The sequence below is a fragment of the Leptonotus elevatus genome, chromosome 14, assembly GCF_054856555.1.
Source record: "Leptonotus elevatus isolate MCC_2025b chromosome 14, RoL_Lele_1.0, whole genome shotgun sequence".
Taxonomy (NCBI): domain Eukaryota; kingdom Metazoa; phylum Chordata; class Actinopteri; order Syngnathiformes; family Syngnathidae; genus Leptonotus; species Leptonotus elevatus.
Genome location: NC_141252.1, coordinates 3119834 through 3140401, shown reverse-complemented (window position 1 = coordinate 3140401; position 20568 = coordinate 3119834). Strand labels below are relative to the sequence as shown.

The window sequence follows — 20568 nt, the reverse complement described above, 5'->3', positions numbered from 1 at the left end:
GCTCACATAGTCCACCAACCTTGACTTTTCATTTTGCTCACTCCTTCATGCATTCATCTTTCTTGTCGTCACTACCCCATCTGCATCCTTTCATCTCAGGCTGGGGTCCGTTACGAACATCCATCTATAAATCCACAAACTGGGACATCGCAGTGGAAGAACTCTTGGATGGAATACGACTCGTGAGGCAGCCCCGGCCTCACTGAGCTTAGTGATGGTTTTTCTATGAATGAAAGTGCTCTTGATGTAATCAAAATAGCAAAGATACGTATTAAAATGGTTGATATTTATTAAAAACAAGTAGCTTTTGTACATACTCGAAAACAATCATTATTCATTAGAATGTTGGCTGCAAAGATAAATTCCCACTCAAAAATAGGTTTAATACTTGTTTTGTAGGATAAAGTAAAAGTAGAGTCCGTGAGTAAGAACCAGAGCCAACTCGATTTCGACAGGGTAACAAGACGGCGTCAATATGTCATGTGACCAGCGGTTGCTCAATCACAGCTGAAACAGAGTTGGCCAAACGCTCTCTATATACGGCTCTGGTAAGAACGGCACTATGCTGCCCTCTAGCGGCTGGTGGTGAAAGTGCGCTGACGTCCAAATGAAAGCGAAGCAAACGTTTTAAGTTGAAGGAGTATTTAAAAGTTTAATCAACAGTGCTTCATAAATCATTTGCCAAAAAACGTGGTAGAAAACAGAAACAAATAAGTTACACGGTCGCATAAAGCACTCGTCGTGATTCCATTTGTCCAATCGTTAGTGTGAACCCCCTTATGAAAATAGCGTAGAAAGTATGCAAACGTAGACCTTCATTCATATGCTTTTTCAAAAATATTTAGCTAAATATGTTTTTACAGCAACTTTTCTCCTGCGAGAATTTCAACAGACACTTAGAAAGAAAACGTAAATATAAATTACACGTATCAAACAGGAACAGTCTTCCATTTTGTTAGTTTTTTTTTTTTTTAACACAATCACACACAGTCTGTGCATAGACACAAGGTCATCCTGTGGGACTTAACCCTCTCAAGGAGTCTTCATCTGCTATTAAAAAAAAAACCGTTGCCATAGCAACAGAGGCAGATTCTGGGGCCAGGAAGGTTTTTTTTTTTTTAGCTTAAAAGAATACGGCTACACTCCTTACATAGTAAAATGTGTGTGTGTGGACGCACATGCCACGGTACTCAAAATGAAAATATGTGAAATGAATAAATATACCAGCGAGTACATACATCCACACGAGGAGGGGATAAATCCATGATTCTTAAGCCCAGAAAGAGGCCTGTTGGCTGGGGGTAAATCACAAGGTGACCCCGGCCTCCGTTAGTTTACATCTTGGATCTCCTCAACCCCCTCAAAAATAAATAGCATGGCAACAAATCAAGCAAATTTAAAATAACGGCAACGATATAAATATATGTCAGTAAGTTGAGAATGGAGTCATACATCCACACAATTGGGGGTCGGGGGGGGGGGGGTCATCCATCTTGGCTGGGTCAGAGAACCATCCTACCGTCCTCACATTACGAAAAAAAAAAAAACTCCAGTGAAGTCTTTTGTGTTTGTTGCGCTTCCATCTATTGCAGGCCTGCCCTTTTTATTCTTCACAGTTACCAACAGGCTGCCGTCCTATTGGTTGAAATAAATACAAAACACGCTCAAAATAACCATCATACAAATTAGGAACACAAATATAAACACGACAGGAACCGTAAAGTGGCCACACAAAACAGAAGGAATTACAATACCCTGTATATGTGCAGCAATATATTGATATATTTTTTGATTGTCAAAAAGGCATTGACTCTCCCAAAACGCTAGAGTGCAACAACAGCGCCACCTGCCTGTCAAAAGGTCCTGTCAAGGGAGGCAGGGGCAAAAGCCTAGTGATGGCTGCGGGGTAGAAAAAAAAAAAGTAGCGTGGCTTTTGATTGGAGGTTGTAGAGCTTAGAGAACACACACACGCTCACACAGATGCGCGCACAACACACACACACACGTCCCTGAAGGTGGCGCCGCAGTGAAGCGCGTCACTGCCAGTCTTCGTCGTCCTCGCTGCCCGTCGTGTCGTCCTCGTTGTCGTCGCTGTCGCCGCCCGCCTGCGTCGTTCCGTTCTGCTGCCGGGCGGCCATGAAAGCGGCGGCGGCCCGGGCTTGGGCGGCGGCCTGGGCGACGCGGGCGCGGTCCTCCGCCTCCTTCTGCCGCAGGGCGGCGGCTTTCTTCTCCTGCTCGGCGTGGCTCTTCATGTGAGCGCTGCGGCTCTTCACCTTGTAAAAAACCCTGGTGGAGAGATTGGATTTATTAGTGGCAAATGGGATGGAGTGAGGTTCCTCAAGGTGGGCTAAGTTAGCATATGAATATGCGTGTCGTTCTCTTACATTATGACATTTTGCAAGGACACAAACTTATGGAAAGTGAATAGAGTGCGGTTCTCCAACCTGTCAAAGTTAACATGTTAATAGTTTGACGTTATCACATTTCTAAAAAAAAGTATGACATTTTACCACAACATAGAGGTGGAAAGTGAATATAGAGAGAGGTTCCCAAGACTGTCAAAGTTAGCACATTCACATGTTTGGTACATGTGAAAATGCTGTTGTTTCTCAACTCGTATATATTGCAATTTTTTTTTTTAAAACTGTATTCCGTTACAGTTACAGGAAAAAACATGTAATCAAATTACAGGTACATTTATGAAAAATGGGGATTACTTCGAGGGATTACAATTTCTACGATGAGAGTGCAAAAGAGAGAGAGCGAGAGAGAGAAGGACAGAGCGAGAGAGAGAGAGAGAGAGAGAGAGAGAGGACAGAGCGAGAGAGAGCGAGAGAGAGCGCGTGCACGCCCACGCGAGTGGGACAGTTGCTTCATGTCGGGGAGGTGGGAACGAACGAACTAACGAACGAACTGACGAGTCGCGTCCTCCGCACGCGGGCAGTTTGAAAAAAAATCACGGACGGGAGGAGGAAATGACGACCGGTATTCACTGAAACTTACTCGGAGCGAAAGTTTGAGCTGAGAGTCCAGCGGCATGCTACGCGCTGTAGCTTCTTGCTAGCTAGCCCGCTAGCCTACGACCATAATGTGAGTTACACCTTCCAAACACATCTTCCTTCCCACCAATTCACCATTTAAACATCATGCACAACATATACACGGCTAAACTTGTGACTGGGATAAAAGTTCATTTTGCAGTTGATGTCACACTATCTATCTATCTATGAGGTTGTGGTTGCTTTCAGTGAGTTCGAAAACAGCATAAGGCCTTCAATCAATCAATAGCCGACATGCTTTTTAATTACACAAGGATTTTTGCTATTTGTAGGCTGCCCTATCACCCGCAAATAGCAGGGGCACATTGTATAGAATATATATTGTGGTGATATTTATTTTGTCTTCATGAGCATACTCAATATTGGAGTAATCCAAAAGTAATCCAGTTACATTACTTTAATATTATGGTACTTGGATAAAAAAATAGCAGGTAACTTGTAACTGTAATGGATTAAAATTTAAAAGTAACCCTCCCAACCCTGTGTATATATATATATATATATATATATATATATATATATATATATATATATATATAATAGGATGTGTATAGCATGAGGTTCCCTAGGCTATCAAAGTTAGCATGTTAATAGTTGTAACTACATGTTGACATTATCATATATCTCCAAAAGTATGACATTTTATCACAACATAGAGGTGTAAAGTGAAACTGTCAAAGTTAGCACATCAGATCTTAAACTACTATGGAAAGTGGATAGAGCGAGGTCCCCAAAACTGACAAAGTTAAGCATTTCAGTTTCTTAGACACAAAATGGAAAGTGGATAGAGCAAAGTTAGCACATCATTTCGTTAGCCATTAGATGGAAAGTGAGTGGTTCCCAAGGTTGGCAAAGTTAGCATATCAGTTTGTTAGCAACTAAATGATAAGTGGATAGAGTGAGGTTCCCAAAACTGGAAAAATTAGCACATCAGCTTGTGAGTCACTCAGTAATTTTCACATATTGACATGCACATATTTGTCAACCAGTACCAGCAATTACCACTTTTTCTTGATGACATTTAGCTCAGAACTCTTTTCTGTCCTCTAAATGTACAAAAATCAGTCATATATATACTATAATACTCTCACATATCCATGAAGAATTTTTGATAAATCATTATAGAATGAATTGTGAACAATTAATCAATGATTGTTGATGGATGCAATTTTGTAACACAGTCAATAACACTGTTGGCTGGAGTCCTTCAGTCAACTCGACTTACTACACGTCTCCTGTTGTTAATTGCTAGGACACGGTTGGCAATGACAAGACAAACGTCCGTTGCATAAATCCCACGTGATGATTTGACGGCTGCGCGTGTTCATAATATAATGTTTAATATCCGACCTGCCGCATTTCTTGCAGGGGAACTCTCCCTCAGGGCCGCCTGCGCCCTTGTTGCCCGTCGGGGGGGCGGTCTTGTGAGGGGGCGGTGGCGGTCGATCCCTGGCCACGACGTCCTCCCTCATGATCAGGACGCTGGCGGTCTGTGGACACGGGAAGTTTTGTGTGACGCTGGCATGCAGAAAAATGTGCTTTCCTGCAACGTCATTGTTTACCGAGACATTGGGCAATAAGTTGTAAGGCGTCTGCTAGTCCACCAGGGGGCAGCAAGCATAACATGGCAATAAATTCCAAACCGTTTTAGATTGTTACATAGTAGGCTAGTTATTCTTTTTTGAACAAAAAGTCATTTCAAGCATTGCTGCTATTTCTCATGAGGCAGTGTGAGTCAATATTTCAACATTATGAACAAAAGCACGATAACATCTCAGGCTTCATCCATTGTGACTCACATTCTCGGTCGATGGCAGCGCGTGCGGCGCCCTGGCGGGGACGACGTCCTGTTTCCTGTCAGCTGAGCCTTCCCACTTCCTGCTGTCCTCTTCCCGCTGCTGCTGCAGTCTGTGAGACGCCTGCACAGACATTTACGATCGAATCCCTCCGCCGCTTTCAATTCAAGGTGACGTTCGACACTTACCTTGTTTTGCGCCGTCTCCTCTTCCTCGGTCGTCCGGCCATCCAGAGACGCCGCCTCGCCGTAGATCAACGTCCCGTTTCGGCCGACTTTGACGTGCTTTTTGTACGAGTAGTAAAACTCCACGCACTGCGCCACTGTTTTGGTGCTCACCTGCAGAAAGACCCGACTAATATATTAGTTAATGAAAACCAACGAAAAAACTAAAATTCAAAGAACAATTTCGTTAACCAAATAAAATAAAAAATTAAATGTTCTAAAAAAACGAAAACATGGTGTTTATTAAATATTGCGCACAAGTAATACACCCAAAAAATTATAACGAACACTAATACTGAAACTAACTAAAACGAAGCATTATTTTTTTTTAAATAACTAACACTAACAAAAAAATAACAGAACCACCCTGAAAACTAATTAGAACTAATTAAATTTAAAAAACAAAACTCAAAACGAAATAAAAACCAACTCAAATGAAAATTCTAAAACTATAATAACCCTGACTGTTTTTAAATGCAAATGGCCAAAATTGCCTTAAATGTCCTCTTTAAACAAAATGGTGGGCATCCCGTGTCTTTTCAGCCATGGCTTCTTGAAACTTTTTTTATACGTACACTCATGACAAACATGTCTAACAAATTTCATGTTGCCAAGTCAAACAATTCTCAGAGACAAATTCTTTGCAGGACCTCTAGAAATAGTGAAACCCCAAAATGGCAGCTTTGAACTAAAATGGCAGACTTCCTGTGTGTTTTGGGACATGGCTTGTTGAGACTTTTTTTGTAGGTCTAATCATGATAGGCATGCCAACCAAGTTTCATGTTGCTAAGTGAAACGGGATTTGGGGGCTGAATTTTCTTGGAAGGAAAATTGTCAGCTTGGAACCAAAATGGCAGATTTCCTGGAATGTTGGAGCAAGCACAAGAGAGAAGGATTGGAACCTCAAACCTCCAAATTGTGAAACCCATCCACCACACTGATTTCTTCCTAGACTGCCGTGATTGCAGACTTGCCTGTTTCTGCACCATGAAGAAATCTTTCTTACAGGCGGCCATGCCTTTGTTGAACTGGCGTCGCTCGGCCGCCGACCACTTGTCCGATCCTGACGGACACAACGAAACGTTTAGCATCGCCATCCGCCTAACTTCAAAACACAACTTGATGAACAATGGCTGCTGTTTTATTGCTCTACAATTTTTAAGTTGCGTAATACTCCTCATCTGCAATGAAATAGTACAGTTTATACATGTGAGGCGCAGGTCTTATTTTTGTCCACTTGGGGGCACCGTCTACACGTTCAGCATAGGAACCAAGGACTGTCAATGTGTGAAATGTTTTCAACTGCTGACTGCACTCGCCTCAACAAAATTACTTTTTATACTTAATATTTTTTTATTAAATAATTTTATTATGATTATAAATAATAATAATTAAGACTTTTATATTTAATGTAAAAAAATACAAAATTCTGTAAAAAACAAAACAAAAAAACATGCAGCATTGAACACATCAATCCGAACTGCTGCTTTGGTTAGCAACAGATTTTGAAAGAACCCTGCAGGGTGAGGCTTTTCACCCAAATGACAAACCTGAGTAGTGGTAGTCGGACTTGGGTAAGACGGCATTGCTGAGCATGAGCAGCGATAAAGCAGCCTGAAAAACAAACAAACACAACATTAATATGACCGATGGGATGTTCGATGCACTCTTTTTGCCGTCTTTTTGCGCCTTGTCCGACTGCTGCTGAAGAGCGGAGTGGGCGCCTAAACACGAGCCCCCCCCCACCCCCACCCCGTTTTGGCTCTCTCGCCGTTTCCATGACAACGCCGGAGCGATGCTGGTCGCTAGGGCCTGGAATCTCAACCTGGCGCTGCCACAAAACGCGCCAAGACAGTCGGGCTCCAGCGTGTGCATGTTAAAAGTGTTTTTGAGTCTTACAAATGATGATGAGAATATTTGAGGTTCAAGTATTTGGATACATGTTAAGAGTTGAGCTTATATTAGGTTTTCAAACTCGGGTTAAGAGTTTAAACAGCAGGACTGCCACCAATAAGCTCCCAATTGTAGTGATGCAAAAGTTTCATCTGGCCGCACTAACAGTTCTTGTTACAGTCAAATATTTTTCAAGTATATCTTGAGTCACTGTCAATCTTTACATCAGCATATATGGTCACCTCAGAAAAATCCTGCGACTAAATTATCTGCTTGTGCGACCAACGGAAAAGGTTTGGTCGCACCAGCACGACCAGTAGTGTAGAGCCCTGGTTCAAATTAAGGTTTGAAACCAAGATTAAAATTATGGTTTCAAATTAGGGTCCATGTTTCAAATTAGTATTTGAAACCAAGGTTAGGGTTTGAAATTAAGGTTTCAAGCCTGGGTTCATGTGACAATTTTGGGTTTGAAGATAGCGTTAGGGTTTCAAATTAGGATTTGAAGCCTTGGTTGCAGTTCAAAGAAAGGTTTTAAGCCTAGATTTGGGTTTCTAAACTGGGTTAAGAAATCAAGCCTGAGTTACTTTTTCAAACAAGGCTTATAGGGTTTTAAACTGGGGTTCGAAGCCAGGGTTTTAGTTTCAAATGAAAGTTTGGGTTTGAAGATAGCGTTAGGGTTTCAAATTAGAATTTGAAGCTTTGGTTAGCGTTTCAAAGAAAGGTTTCGAGACAAGATTCGGGTGTCAAAATTTGGGTTTGAATCCAGTGTTAGGGTTTCAAATTAAGGCTTCAAGCCTGGTTGAGGGTTTCAAAACTGTGTTAGGACATCAAGCCCGAGTTTCTTTTTCACACAAGGGTGATGGGGTTTCAAATTTGTGTTGAAAACCAAGATTAGGATGAGAAGGCAGGTTTGGGGTTTCAAAGCAAATGAATTGTTGAAAGTGCATCAAATGAAGTTTTCAGTTGTCTGCCGGTTTGATGACGGCGTGGTTGCAAGTGGAGCCGAGCATCTGTCGCTCACCATGATGTCGCCGTTGCACTGGTGCAGACAATGGTGGGCCAGCTCCTGGTTGCTGCCTCCTCCGCGCAAAGCGCTGGAACATGCCAGGTGCATCAGGTCTTTGACTGACGGAAAGGGACAAACATGCTTTACAACCTCGCAGGGGGGGGCTTCCCCTAGCTAATTTTTTTTGGGGGGGGTACCTCTTTTGTGGTAGTCCACCTTGTCCTCCAGCTGGGCCAGGGGAGCCCAGACCAGCTCTGCTCCGTGGGTGTCCATCTCCACCAGGGAGCGCGGCCTCAGGTCCGGCACCTCCGCCTGATACTGCCACCCCATATTTATCCGTCTGGGGAACGCGACACAGAAACGGGGTTAGCGTCATTTCAATTGTTCAAAGTGCATCATCCCTGGTCATTCTGGTCATTTCTATTGTGCAAGGTGCATCATCTCCAGTTTTTCTGTTAATTTCTATTGTGCAAGGTGCATCATCTCCAGTCTTTCTGCTCATTTCTATTGTGCAAGGTCTTTCTGTTAATTTCTACTGTACAAGGTGCATCATTTCCAGTCTTTCTGTTAATTTCTACTGTACAAGGTGCATCATTTCCAGTCTATCTGTTCATTTCTATTGTGCAAGGTCTTTCTGTTCATTTCTACTGTAAAAGGTGCATCATCTCCAGTCTTTCTGTTCATTTCTATTGTGCAAGGTCTTTCTGTTCATTTCTACTGCACAAGGTGCATCATCTCCAGTCTTTCTGTTCATTTATATTGTGCAAGGCGGCGGTTGTCGTGATTGTGTTAATCCGAGACAGCTTGCGATCGGCGCGGGTGGTGCAGCAAAACGGTGCTGGCTGTGCAATTTCAACACGACTCAATGAGGACAGCTCATGATTCAGATGACTGTTATGATCTGGATAATTGCCCGTGGTGTGTGTGTGTGTGTGTGTGTGTGTGTGTGTGTGTGTGTGTGTGTGTGTGTGTGTGTGTGTGTGTGTGTGTGTGTGTGTGTGTGTGTGTGTGTGTGTGTGCGTGTGCGTGCGTGTGCGTGCGTGCGTCTCCACTCAAAGTAGGAAAACACTCACGGCTCAATGCTGACTGGAGTGGGCTCGCTCACTGCGGACAGAACCGGAGGAGTCATGTCGCAGCTACCTGCGCCAGAAAAAAAAAACAGTTTCAAATTAGAGTTCAAATTATAATTTCAAGGCAGGGGTCGGGTTTTAAATGAAGTTCTCACATCTGGTTTGGGGTTTCAAACAAAGCGTTAAGATTACAAAAAAAGGTTTGAAGATAAATATTTAAATGAAGGTACCAAACCTCAGTTCGGGTTTCAATCTCGGGTTAGAGTTAAAAAAAAAGGTCTCAAGCCTGGTTTAGGGTTTTAAATCAAGGGTTAGGTGATAAGAATTAAGGTTTGAAACCAAGGTTAGGGTTTCAAACAAGAGTCTAAAAAAATAAAAGGTTAAATCCAGGGTTCCAGTTTCAAATAAAATTTTTAGGCCAGGGTTGGGGTTTGAAAATGGAGTTTCAAGCCTAGGTTAAGGTTTCAAATCAGGATTTCAAGCCACAAGTCAAGGTTTCAAATCATGGTTATGGTTTTAAAATTTGGGTTTCAAAGAGAGTTAGGGTTTAGGTGCTCAACAAGGGTTAGGGTTTCAAAACCGGGTTTTACAGTTTCATATTAAGTTTTCAAGCCATGATTAAGGTTTTCTAATCAAGGTTTCAAGCCAGGCTTAAATTCTGACTTTGTTGTCATCAGTGATATTTTCTTGCTTGTGTTTGTTTGCCGTACTTGAGCAGAGGAGGCTGCGCGTAGCCGACTTGGGGGTGGCGGACGGCGGCCCCCCGGCTGTCGCCGCCGACAGGAAGGTGGAGAAGTAGAGTCCGGAGCCTTCGCGCACGGGGCTGAGGATGGGCGGCGGCGTGTAGGGCGGCACGGCCAGCGGGTTGTCGGCCAGGCGGACGGGCGAGCGCAGGTGGCTCTGGTACGGCGTGACGGCCGAGTAGACGGCGGGCGGTGCCATGAAGGCGCCGGGCTTGGGCGGCGGGATGAAGAGGGGCTCGGGCCGGGGGCGCCGCTTCAGCTTTTTCATGTCGTCGTCTGCCGGCATGCCCTCGCCATTCTGACACGGGGGAAACAACATATTCAAGCACTTTCCGAGGTCTTAAAAGAACAGTACATGCTTTTATGAATTTAATAAATACAAAGTTCAAGGGTCAAATTTGGAATGGTGTATGACAACATTGATAGAATGTAAATATATCCTATAGCGGGAGGGGGGGGGGGGGTGGAGGGGGGGGGGGGGGATTATAGCAGAGCCTGCAGGCTCTCAACGCTAAAACCTGATAATCTGCATGATCTGGGACAATCAAATGAAGGGGAAAAGTGAAGAATATGGCAATGGGGGCAGGGGGAGACATGGATATCGGTGGGGGGATGGGAACGTCTGGGTGGAGTAAGCGTGTGTGTTGGGGGTGGATACGGGGGGGGGGGGTGTAAGGCCCTTTCGGCGTAAAAGCTGGAATTTCCACAGAGGGGATGCAATGGAATACAGAGGGTCCAGTCACATTACAACATCAGGATGTTATTTCCATTTTGCACGATGGAGATTGTCATGAATAACTGGCAAGAGGAGGGAACCACTTTTATTTGCATTTACGCGTAATTTTCTGGGTTGAGTAATTGTTTTGTGGTTACATAGAAGTTTTTCTGTCTCTGACAAAAATCGCCGTCACACTGCTCCAACACGAAGTACAATTGACATTATCTGTGGCAAGTTTCTCAAAACAGAATTTGTTGTTGACAAACCACGCAGCTGAAGGCGTGCTAACAAAAACACTGAACTCCTAGAGCAGGCGTTCAACAGAAAACAGCAAATGTAAAGCGACTTCAGGAACACTGCATTTTGCAAGCGGCCAGTCGTACCTGCTCCGAGCCCTCCGTTAGCGAGCTCCTGAGCGAGCGGCGCCGTGTGACGATGACCGACGGCTTGCGCTCTGTGCCGGTGATGTCCGGCGGGTTGGCCGGCCGGGGCGGCGGAGGCGGCGGCCAGCCGGGCGCCGCCGCGTCGGCGTCTCGGTCGCCGCACGACGACAGGTCCAAACGGCGCACCGGCACCGACACGGGGATGACGAGCGGGAGCAGGCCGTCGTCTCGCGGCCGCTTCACGTTGGGGCCGCCCGGCTGGGAGGGGCCCCAGGGTCTGTGGGGCTCCTGATGGACAGGAATAAGTCAAAGAAATAGAAATAAATCGGTAATGTGTGGACAACAACAACTTAATTAAAAGGCGATGTGTGTTACGGAATGTTATTTTTGTTTACAAATATTGTGTCTGTAGTACCTGATTGTGATGTTATTTTTTTTTATTTAAATAAAAATATGACATACCACTAGCCCATCAACATTTGTTGATGTCAAAAATGGATTTGATATAGTTTGCAAAGGCGACTGTGGTTCGGTGGTGGAAAACCCCAGCAACAACTGGTTGGTTGTTGGGGAGATATTTTGCTGAGTGCTGCATGAAGAGCGAGCGTGAGTGTGTTTGTGTGTGTTGTAGGGGGGCGGGGGCAAGTGAGGCCAAGCTGGAGTTTCTCTCCTTTGATGGATAGGGGAGGGGGCGGTGCAGGCATGTAACCAAACACACGGTTTGTACGAGATGTCAGCAGGCAAATGTAGGTCACGTCGAGTTCCACTGACTCAGTGTTGTTTAGCAACTTGTTGCGCAATCACCGCGCATGACTCCGCACGATACCGGCCGGGACGGGATCAGATCTGTGCTTATTGAGCGTTCATTTTGTACACATGCCGGGAAAAATGGATGCCATTTTTGTCCAGTGTTTTTCTTATGGTTGAGTCATGACCTAAGGCCAGGTACTATTAATTAAAAGTGACAGTCTGTATTATTTAGCACCATCTACTGGTGAGATCATAATTTATTTAAAAAAAAAAAAACATTACAATTAAATATGCAAAAAAAAAAAGTTCTATCACATCAACGTACATTTTTTAAAATATATAATTTATTATATTACATTCATTGCGCTGCGCCTTAGAGGAGGCTAACATGTTTTGCTGCCATCTTTCTGCTACGGAAGGAGCAGAACTTAGCGAACGTAGTTAGCCTCAGGTGGTGCTTGCAGGTAGTGTCAGACCCAATATGAGACCGCCGTGATTCGGGCTCCCGCCGCTTGTCTCCCTCTGCTTTGCACTTGCTAGCTTTGGCTAACTTCTCCCACGAGCCGCTCGTTAGCCGATCCAGCTAGTTCTTGCTAGTCCCGTTTGCTCACCGCTCCCGCTCCTCACTGCCTCACTCCAAATAATATTTGGGAATAATTGGTGGTAGCCTTGCGAAATGTGGTCTCTCAAAATCGTTGCATTCTATTAGTTCACCACAAGATGACACTAAATAATGCACACTGTCCCTTTTAGTTATGTTTTCATTCAACAAAATAGTGGTTAGTCACAAGTTCACTACTAATTGATTTCTAGGGCTGGGAAAAGAAAGTCGACCAAGTCGGAAAAATCGACTTTAAAAATCATGAATCATGTTTGCGCTGCCGTCCATGTTTTATACACAATATTTTTTTTGCAGACGCACGCAGCATTGCAATGGCGGCTGTGATCTGATCTTTAATTCTCCTTTTAGGGCACCATCCGGTGGCCGAACGAAAATATAACTTGCCACTCGGTTTTAGGTGTTTATTACTTCACCATTAGAGGGCAGTCATGCTGTAAACGTGCCCAGAAGAAGACATGAACAGGAAGTTATTGACTTTATGTAGCTAACAGCTAGCTGCACCCTTGTTTACTCGTGGAATTATGTTGAAGCGTTGTCTGTAAAGTGACTTTTAAACATGTGTAATGTAGATATAATGATGTATGTGTGAACTAAATGGTAGCGTTTAATTGACCTGCAATAGTCATCGCTAGGGCGCCGAGGCTAATCGAAATTGCTAACGTTTAGCATAGGCTGATTTTGTTGGCTTTTAATAACGCATATGCATAGAAGATAATAAATTATTAATACTTATATCCACTTCATTCAATTTACGTCCAACCTTAGTGGATTAACAAAAAGATAATAATTGATGGAATAATCGATTTGAAAAAGATTCGATACTGACAGCACTACAGTGATTTCATAAGCGTGACTTTTCCACCAAAAAGCCAGCTAGGTTTGGATTTCGATACTGTATTAACTTTGATTGCCCTTGTGAAATGTTAAAATTGGTTTAGAAAGCATTTAAGTGTGCTAAATGAGCAGAAAAAAACTAATCACATATTAGAACGGGGAAGACTTTGGACACCCAATGGTTAAAATTCCAAACACGTGCGATAACAAAGTCAGTCCACGTTTGTACCTTGATTTCCTGCGACGGCAGCGTCTCCATCTCTGAGGCCTTCTGCGCAAGAGTTTCCAAGTTGACCTCCTGTGACACCCGGCGCTTCCGCCGCGGCGTGCTCTGGATGACCCCCGTTGGGGCAGCCAGGATGTCGGCGTCACCGCCCCGCGTCCCGTTCTGAGGGCCCTGCATCGCCGGGTCTCCCGGGAAGGGGTTGTCGTCGGACGGCGCGCCGCCTTCCTTGGAGAGGCGGCGCGACCGACGGAGATTCTGCGTCTGGCACAGCGAATCCGGCGCAGGCGAGGGGACGTCTAACGACGGCGGGTCTAACGATGGCGGTTCTGGGCTTATGACCTGGATGAGCGGTTCCTGGGTTTGCGGGGGAGCGGCCGCCAACGGCAGCTCCTGGGAGTGTACAAACTGTGGGTGGGAGTGCACGTTGGGGGGGTAGTAGTCGAGCACATGCTGGCTTTGTTGTTGCAACTGCTGATGCTGCATTTGGAGCTGCTGCTGCTGGAGAATCATCTGCTGCTGCTGCTGCTGCTGCTGCTGAAGCTGTTGCCGGATGAGGTTCTGCCGCTGCAGCTGCGGCGGCTGCTGGGGCAGCTTGGCCTGCACCGAGTAGTTGGGCGGGTTGGGCAACCTGGCGTTACCTTGGAAGCTTTGGTAGTAGGCGGGCAGGTGCTGCCGCGGCTGCCCGAAGGCCAACTGGAACGGCTGCAAGACGGAGCTGCCCGCCGGGTGGGACGCGTTGTTCGGCTGGGGTTTCAGCGCCCCGGGTTTTAGAGTCTCCTGAAAGGTCTGGGACTGCTGCTGCTGCTGTTGGTCCCACTCAAGGCCCCTTACCTTAACGGCATCTCGGTAGAAGTCCGCTGTCGGATCGGGCCCCGCCGGCTGCTTGTCGCCGGCCTTGTCTCCGGTTTCTTGCATCGGTTTGACGAAGGTTGTCTGGTTCCTGGAGTCCGTCAAGTAGTTGGCAAAGTTCTGTCCCCAGTTGGCCACGGTGGTCCAAGTGGCAGCTCTCTGCTGCTGCTGCTGCTGCTGCTGCTGAGCGGACTCCTGGTGGGCCCACTTCATAGGCACCGTCTGCTGATAGTGACCCCTGTTCTGGTCACCCTTGTCCGGGCTGAAGATAACAGAGTTGAGGTACACACGATGGCCCTCCGGGTTAGACACCACGCCGCTCTCTGCCTCCGTTTTCCCGGGTTCGCCGCCACCCTGGATGTAGTAGGACCCTTCCGTGTGCTGGCCGGGCTCCTTCATGCCTCCGGCGGGATCGGAAAAAAATGTGATGCGTTTGCCCGTTCGTTTTGCACCAGGTTTCTGCTGGGCTGGTACGCTCATGGTAAGCATGAAAAAGCCGGCGTCGGGAAAAAGTCTTCAGTCGCGCCGATTGATTGTTCTTTCCCTTGATGAAGTCACATAAGTGCAAGTCTGAAGAGGAGTAGAACTAGATCAACATGAAAATAGCTTCCTCTTCCAAAACTGACGGGTTTTTTCCTCTTTCATGGGTGCGACCCTGCCAGGAGAAAAATGAGTGAGACCTCGTCAAATACTTTTAAGCAAAGTGCAAGATCACCATTTAGTTCAGGGATGGGCAAACTCGGTCCTCGGGGGCCGGACGGAGTCCTGCAGGTTTCGGAGATTTCCTTCTTCCAACACAAGCTGATTCCAATCAACAGGATTGTTATCAGGCTTATGCAGAGCTGATCACATATCAGCTGTGTTGGAGAAGGGAAACATCCAAAAGCTGAAAGACTGCGGCCCTCGAGGACCGAGTGTGCCCACCCCTGATTTAGTTAGTCACCAGTGAGGCCCCTTTGGAATCACTCGGTGCTGAAAACTCAACATTTTTTGCACGTGCGTGTAACCAGGTTAACGGTTACAATTTAGGGGTCCTGGGTGCGACCGTCCCCAAAACTGAGTCAGCAGTGCCCCCGGGAATTTTATAATAAATATCCCCTGACAGCCGTTTCTACAGTTTTCACACTAAATTGAGTGGACATATCAGAGTGCAAAAAAGTCTCATGTATGAAGTTAAACATTTAACAAAAACGCTATTTTGGATTGAAGCAGCCATTTTGGGCAAATTCCTAAACCTACTGCTAGCCGCTAGCCACAGGCAGAGCTGCACTGTATTTGTTTACAGACATGTGGCTAGAGTGTGAGGCACTTTCACTTTCTGGCCCTCCCCTAGAATGTTCTTTGTACTGAAAAATCCAAATACACGTACTGCTACGACCCGACCTGACACTCTTGCGCGTGTTTTTAGGGTCTGATAATAGCGCTAAGACATTTTCAGGCTACAAAACGGTTGTACCATATTAACACAAATAGCTAATGACGCCCTTCGTTATCCATTTTCTCCTCCGAAATATTGCGTAAACTGGCCTTAAAAAGGCTTCTTTCTCCTGACTTCGCTATCACCGGCGCGGTTGTGCAAAAACCTGCCGTTTGCTTTCTCGACAGAAAAACAATAGAAGCACGGCTGAAAAGTACCGTCGGGTGTGCGAATATGGAGCAGAATGGGGGGGGGTATGTGTCATTAGTCACATGACAGCCCAACCTTGTGTTATTGGAACCTGGGGATTGGGAGGGTTGATCAATACTTTCTGGAAAATTTAAGAACCGACCAAGAGACAATCCATTACACAATCTGCGATTTCTGTTTGCCAAAATGTCTCTACGTAAAAAATACATGAAAAAAAAAAGCATTTGCATCCACATTCAATTTCAAACCTATGGACAACTGCAAGGAACCCGAATGGGAAATAAAATGTGGGAGGAAGCCCGAGTCCCCGAAGAAAACCCACACAAACTCTAAAACAGGAGGCCTCGAGTTGAGATTCAAAGCCCGAATCTCAGAGCTGCGAGGCAGACGTGCTTACCAGTTCCCACTAGGGCACCGTGTCGCCCATTCAACCAAAACCATCCGGCGTCAATCGCTTGTTTTCAGAACATATAGTACTCGTACGAAGCCACAAAACAACTATGATGACTAACGTATCCATCCCATGGTGGGGATGAGGGGCACTATTACAATCATGACTACTCCCGTTAAATGGTGATGAGTCACAAACAACGATTCCAACTCACTAAAAAAAGAATAAAAAAAAACTCACCGAGGACTAATAAAGATAAATGGCTACACAAAGATTCCTCCGTTTACAAGGAAGTTCCATTACACCAGAATAGGGCTGAATGATTTTGATTATATTCTCTAAACACAAGCAATATATTGATATGTGTCACAATAAATTATACATAAATAAGAAAAATTGTGTATCGATTTCACTTCTTGAACACACTTTTTCTCGCAGTCGTACGAGCTCACGGTTTACTACAACAACTTCGCAAAAGTCATTGTTATGAAGTCATGTCCGATGGTAGCAATAATGCAAACAAATCTGTAGCTTTTTCACCGTTTCATGAAGCTATGATGTAAACATGTTGTGGACTACACTTCTTAAGCACTCAATTTATTGTGATAAAAATAGATAGAAATAAATAAAATATACAAATATATGTTAAAAAAATAAAATAAAGCCTACCCGACCGATGGAAATGAAGAAATTGTTTTTTTGCCCAATTGCAGCTGTTGTAATTTGAAACTTGCATTTGACTACATTGTGATGTTGAATTGAATTGTTCTCATTGTTAGCTCTGCTGCAGTCCATCGCTAACTGATGCTTACTTAGTATTCCTAGAGTAAATATTTGTATGGAAAAAGAAAAACCTACGCCAAAAATGACAACAACCAAATAAACTTGTGTTGCATTTTCACGTCTTACAGCAGTGCACATAGCAGTTCCTTGCACGTCATTTATAACCACGAAAAACGTCACATTTTGGAACTGCGTCGTTACCTGGCTGGTAGGGATCGAACCGATTCGCCAACCACTCGACGAGTCCACTTTTCTACTCTGCATTGACATTTACAGCTAAACGTAATCGCCAATGTGTTTTGGGGGCTTCGTGTCCTTTGAATCGCCAAGACTCATAAAGGAAGTGCCAATGAAAGTGAGCAGTTGCAAGTCATGATGAACATCTGAGCAAAACGCCCCTGTGAGGACTTGACAGCCTGTCATGATTCCATATCGCCATGGCAACCCTGTCACCACTATATATAAAAAAAAAAAAAACTATTTGGGTAGCCAGGTTTCTGAGCAAACTTTGGCAAAGGTGCCAACTTTTTGTGGTATTGAAAAATATATATAATAATAATGATAAATCTCCGTCTGGACCACAGAAGTCGACCAGTGGAGGCGAAAAGTGAAAGCGCGCCGATAAACGCAGAACAGGAAATGAAACTCGAATTTTAGTTACAGAGCAAATGTGAATGTATTGTAAACACACTTATTATATATTTCTCACGCTCTGCAAATGCAATCAGTTTGACTCCCTGCACTGCCATCTTGTTCAATTTAACATGATAAATAAACTGATTTACAATATTTGTCATTGTGGCCACCGCGGACTGAGCAAAAAGGCCACCCCGTGATAAATCTAGGAAGTGACCGGCAATTGTCACCCTTACCCCGGCAAGGGGCTCCTTAAAATAGACTCGCTGCAGCTGTTGGGATCCTGCACGCACGCACGCACGCTCGCTCGCTCGCTCAGGGGGCCGAAAGCGAGCGCATACTCATTCCACACTCAGCGTTCCCTGAGACTGCAATGTCGTGTGATGTGCACTTCCCAAGAAACTTAAGGCTGCAGGTCCCAATTCAGATTTGGGGTGAATGCTAGAGGTGGGAATCCATCCATCCTTTTTCTTAATAATATTAAGACAAATACATTTCTTTGAAACTGTATAATTATGCAAGTTCCTTTTGGACCAAACAAGATTTATTAAATTAGTCATTTTCAAAATAAAAAAAAGGTGCAAATATATACATTTAAACAACTCAAAGTGTGTCTTTTATTTCCAATTATTCAGATTTTTGTAATTGTGGAGTGCAATAATTGAAATTGTAATTGCATTTCGGTTAATTGCGCAGCCCTAGCAGATACGTAAAATAAAATAAGGTAAAATAACATCCATCCATTTTCCATTTATAGCACTTATCTTCATTGGGGTTCCAGGTGAACCGCATGAGGTGGGATACGCCCTGGATTGGTCGCCAGCCAATCACAGACAAACAACGATAACAATATTATACATATATATTATAGTACATAATGTGCATATATGAACAATACCATATTTCTATAGTATTTTATTGTATTATATTTGCTAATGGAATTTTTTTTATAATCTGCAAAAAAAAACAACCATTCATAATTAATATTTTCATAGTCTTAAATAATACAGTATAAAGACTTACATAATCATTTAAAATGATCATGTGACCTCATACGGGGTCAGTACCAGTTTTAACAGGGCCACTGCGTGCTAAGGACAATTTCAAATTCACGGGGAGAAAGAACATGCAAAAAGGCAGACACGTGGCTGTGATGTTACATTCCACGTACAAGTCGAAAATGCAAACCGCCATCCTTTCAATCACGATCAGTGCAATGTGAAAGTCTTTCCATCTCGAGTTGCCATGACTCATATCCGACCCATATCCGACCCATATCCGACCCATATCCCAGCTATGTCACTTGAAGCGTGCAGAGTCAACGCGCAGCCTCCGTGCACGCAGAGAGCCGCGTTGCTATCTTGCACACATCAAAGCCTTTTAGCAGCAGAATCTTCAGCTGACGGTGGAAAGGAAAGCGGTAACCTTGCACGACAGTGCCAAATATCCGTCGCACTCATCATCATGCGGGCCAAGGGTGAGAAAGAGGAGCCTTTTGCAGAGACACCCGGGATTGGTCGCTTGTCAATTGCAGGGCACGCATGTAGACAAACACACTTAGCACAGGGACAATATGCAAACACCGGTCAGGTTCGAACCCAGAACCTTGGAACTGTGAGGCAAATGTTCAACAAACAAAAAAATCCCAAATGACTTTTGACCGGTCGCTAGGGACATACAGACAGGAAAAAATACATTAACATTTGTGAAAATTAGCTTTTAAAATCTTTGGAATGTGGGAAGAAGCACGACGACAACATGCAAAACTCCATACAGGAAGCCCAGATTCAACCCCCCCCCCCCCCCCAACCTCAGAACTATGACGCAGACGTGCTAACCACTTGCCACCGTGCCAAATAAATAAATAAATGCCTAAACATGCATGGGATCACCTAGAATAAACGACGGGCACCGTTAGCCGCCCTAATCCGTTGGCAACGAGACCTGATTTTGCACGCGTGGGCTGCACAGAACCGCCGTACAAGCAGGACCCCGCACCCCCTCCCTATTGTGGTAACAACAACCAAAAACGAGAGGGGGATTATCCAGCTACAACAGCCAACCAAAACAATGCGATTGTCAAGGCACATGTCACATGTGCACAACTTCCAAGAACAACAACAAGATGGACACCACGCACGCACACAAACAAGGCTCGTCATACTTACGTTCTGTTACGAAAGCTCGGGATGTGGACGGTTGACAGTCGGTCCGTCCGCACGGTGCACAACCGCGGCGGCGATGACTGCTGCGTTGCTTTGCCCGAGGTTGACTCATGCTAGGCGGCTGCTGACCTCACTCCTCTGCCCCCCCCCCCCCCCCTCCTCCTCCTCCTCCTCCCTGCGCCTAACAAGAGGCGGAGTTCCGAGTCGGTGGTGGGTAAACAACGATGCTAACCTGGCGTGCTAATGCTAAGGTAGCTATTGCACATGATTGCGTGAACGATTGCACGAGTCGTAATCATTAGAACAAAACACTACCGCTGCAATTTTGTTTACTGGCTGCTTGTCTCGTGACAAGACCCATCGCCCCGCCCCCTTTGTTTTCCGGCGCCCTTAAAAGGGCACTTCCGGTGTGACAAGTCATTTACCGGGCAAGCTAGCTCACACAAAGCCTTACGGGAAATTCCGACACACACTCAGGACTCACATTCATAATAAACTAAACTAAACTGGAGAGGAGTGCGGTCATGAAGCTTTCACTTCATAATATCACAATGGTGATATTTTCAGTCAATTCATTTGATATTGCTATCCTTATTTATATGCATTTTTTTTTTGTATAAACTAGGTCCATTTGGTATTAGTCCACTTTCACCCCCCCCCCCCCCACACACACACACTCCACTTCAAGCTGTAATCAAGTTGCTCAACTGTTATCTGTCGTATTAATTCCTCCACAAGACGTCACGTCTTGTCAGTGTTTGTACGTTAGTGCGCATGCGCTCATAGGGTCCTT

General features: G+C 44.9%; 1 protein-coding gene and 1 long non-coding RNA gene across 2 annotated transcripts; one reads left to right on the top strand and one right to left on the bottom strand.

Annotated features, from left to right (window-relative positions):
* Nucleotides 1-632: 632 nt before the first annotated feature.
* Nucleotides 633-20137, bottom strand: mideasb (mitotic deacetylase associated SANT domain protein b). The gene is made up of 13 exons (XM_086095036.1): nucleotides 19779-20137; nucleotides 13328-14828; nucleotides 10893-11180; nucleotides 9759-10089; nucleotides 9052-9118; nucleotides 8176-8318; nucleotides 7994-8097; nucleotides 6630-6693; nucleotides 6054-6142; nucleotides 5044-5193; nucleotides 4859-4978; nucleotides 4410-4549; nucleotides 633-2286 (listed from the first exon to the last, which is right to left on the bottom strand). The coding sequence occupies exons 2-13, from the start codon at nucleotides 14660-14662 to the stop codon at nucleotides 2037-2039; spliced, it is 3081 nt and encodes a 1026-aa protein (XP_085951162.1). The 5' UTR covers nucleotides 14663-14828; nucleotides 19779-20137; the 3' UTR covers nucleotides 633-2036.
* LOC147162581 (uncharacterized) lies at nucleotides 2838-4717 on the top strand. The gene is made up of 2 exons (XR_015097104.1): nucleotides 2838-3090; nucleotides 4428-4717. It is a non-coding gene; the product is annotated as an uncharacterized LOC147162581 (long non-coding RNA).
* Nucleotides 20138-20568: the final 431 nt, after the last annotated feature.

What these genes read in the sequence shown, in the direction of transcription:
- mideasb (XM_086095036.1), bottom strand. Translation starts at nt 14,662, where the DNA reads ATGCTTACCATGAGCGTACCAGCCCAGCAGAAACCTGGTGCAAAACGA. An exon ending in TAACGGAGGGCTCGGAGCAG is followed by an intron (nt 10,090 to 10,892) that starts GTACGACTGGCC and finishes CCCCCGTGTCAG; the next exon opens with AATGGCGAGGGCATGCCGGC. An exon ending in AGGAGACGGCGCAAAACAAG is followed by an intron (nt 4,979 to 5,043) that starts GTAAGTGTCGAA and finishes ATGTCTGTGCAG; the next exon opens with GCGTCTCACAGACTGCAGCA.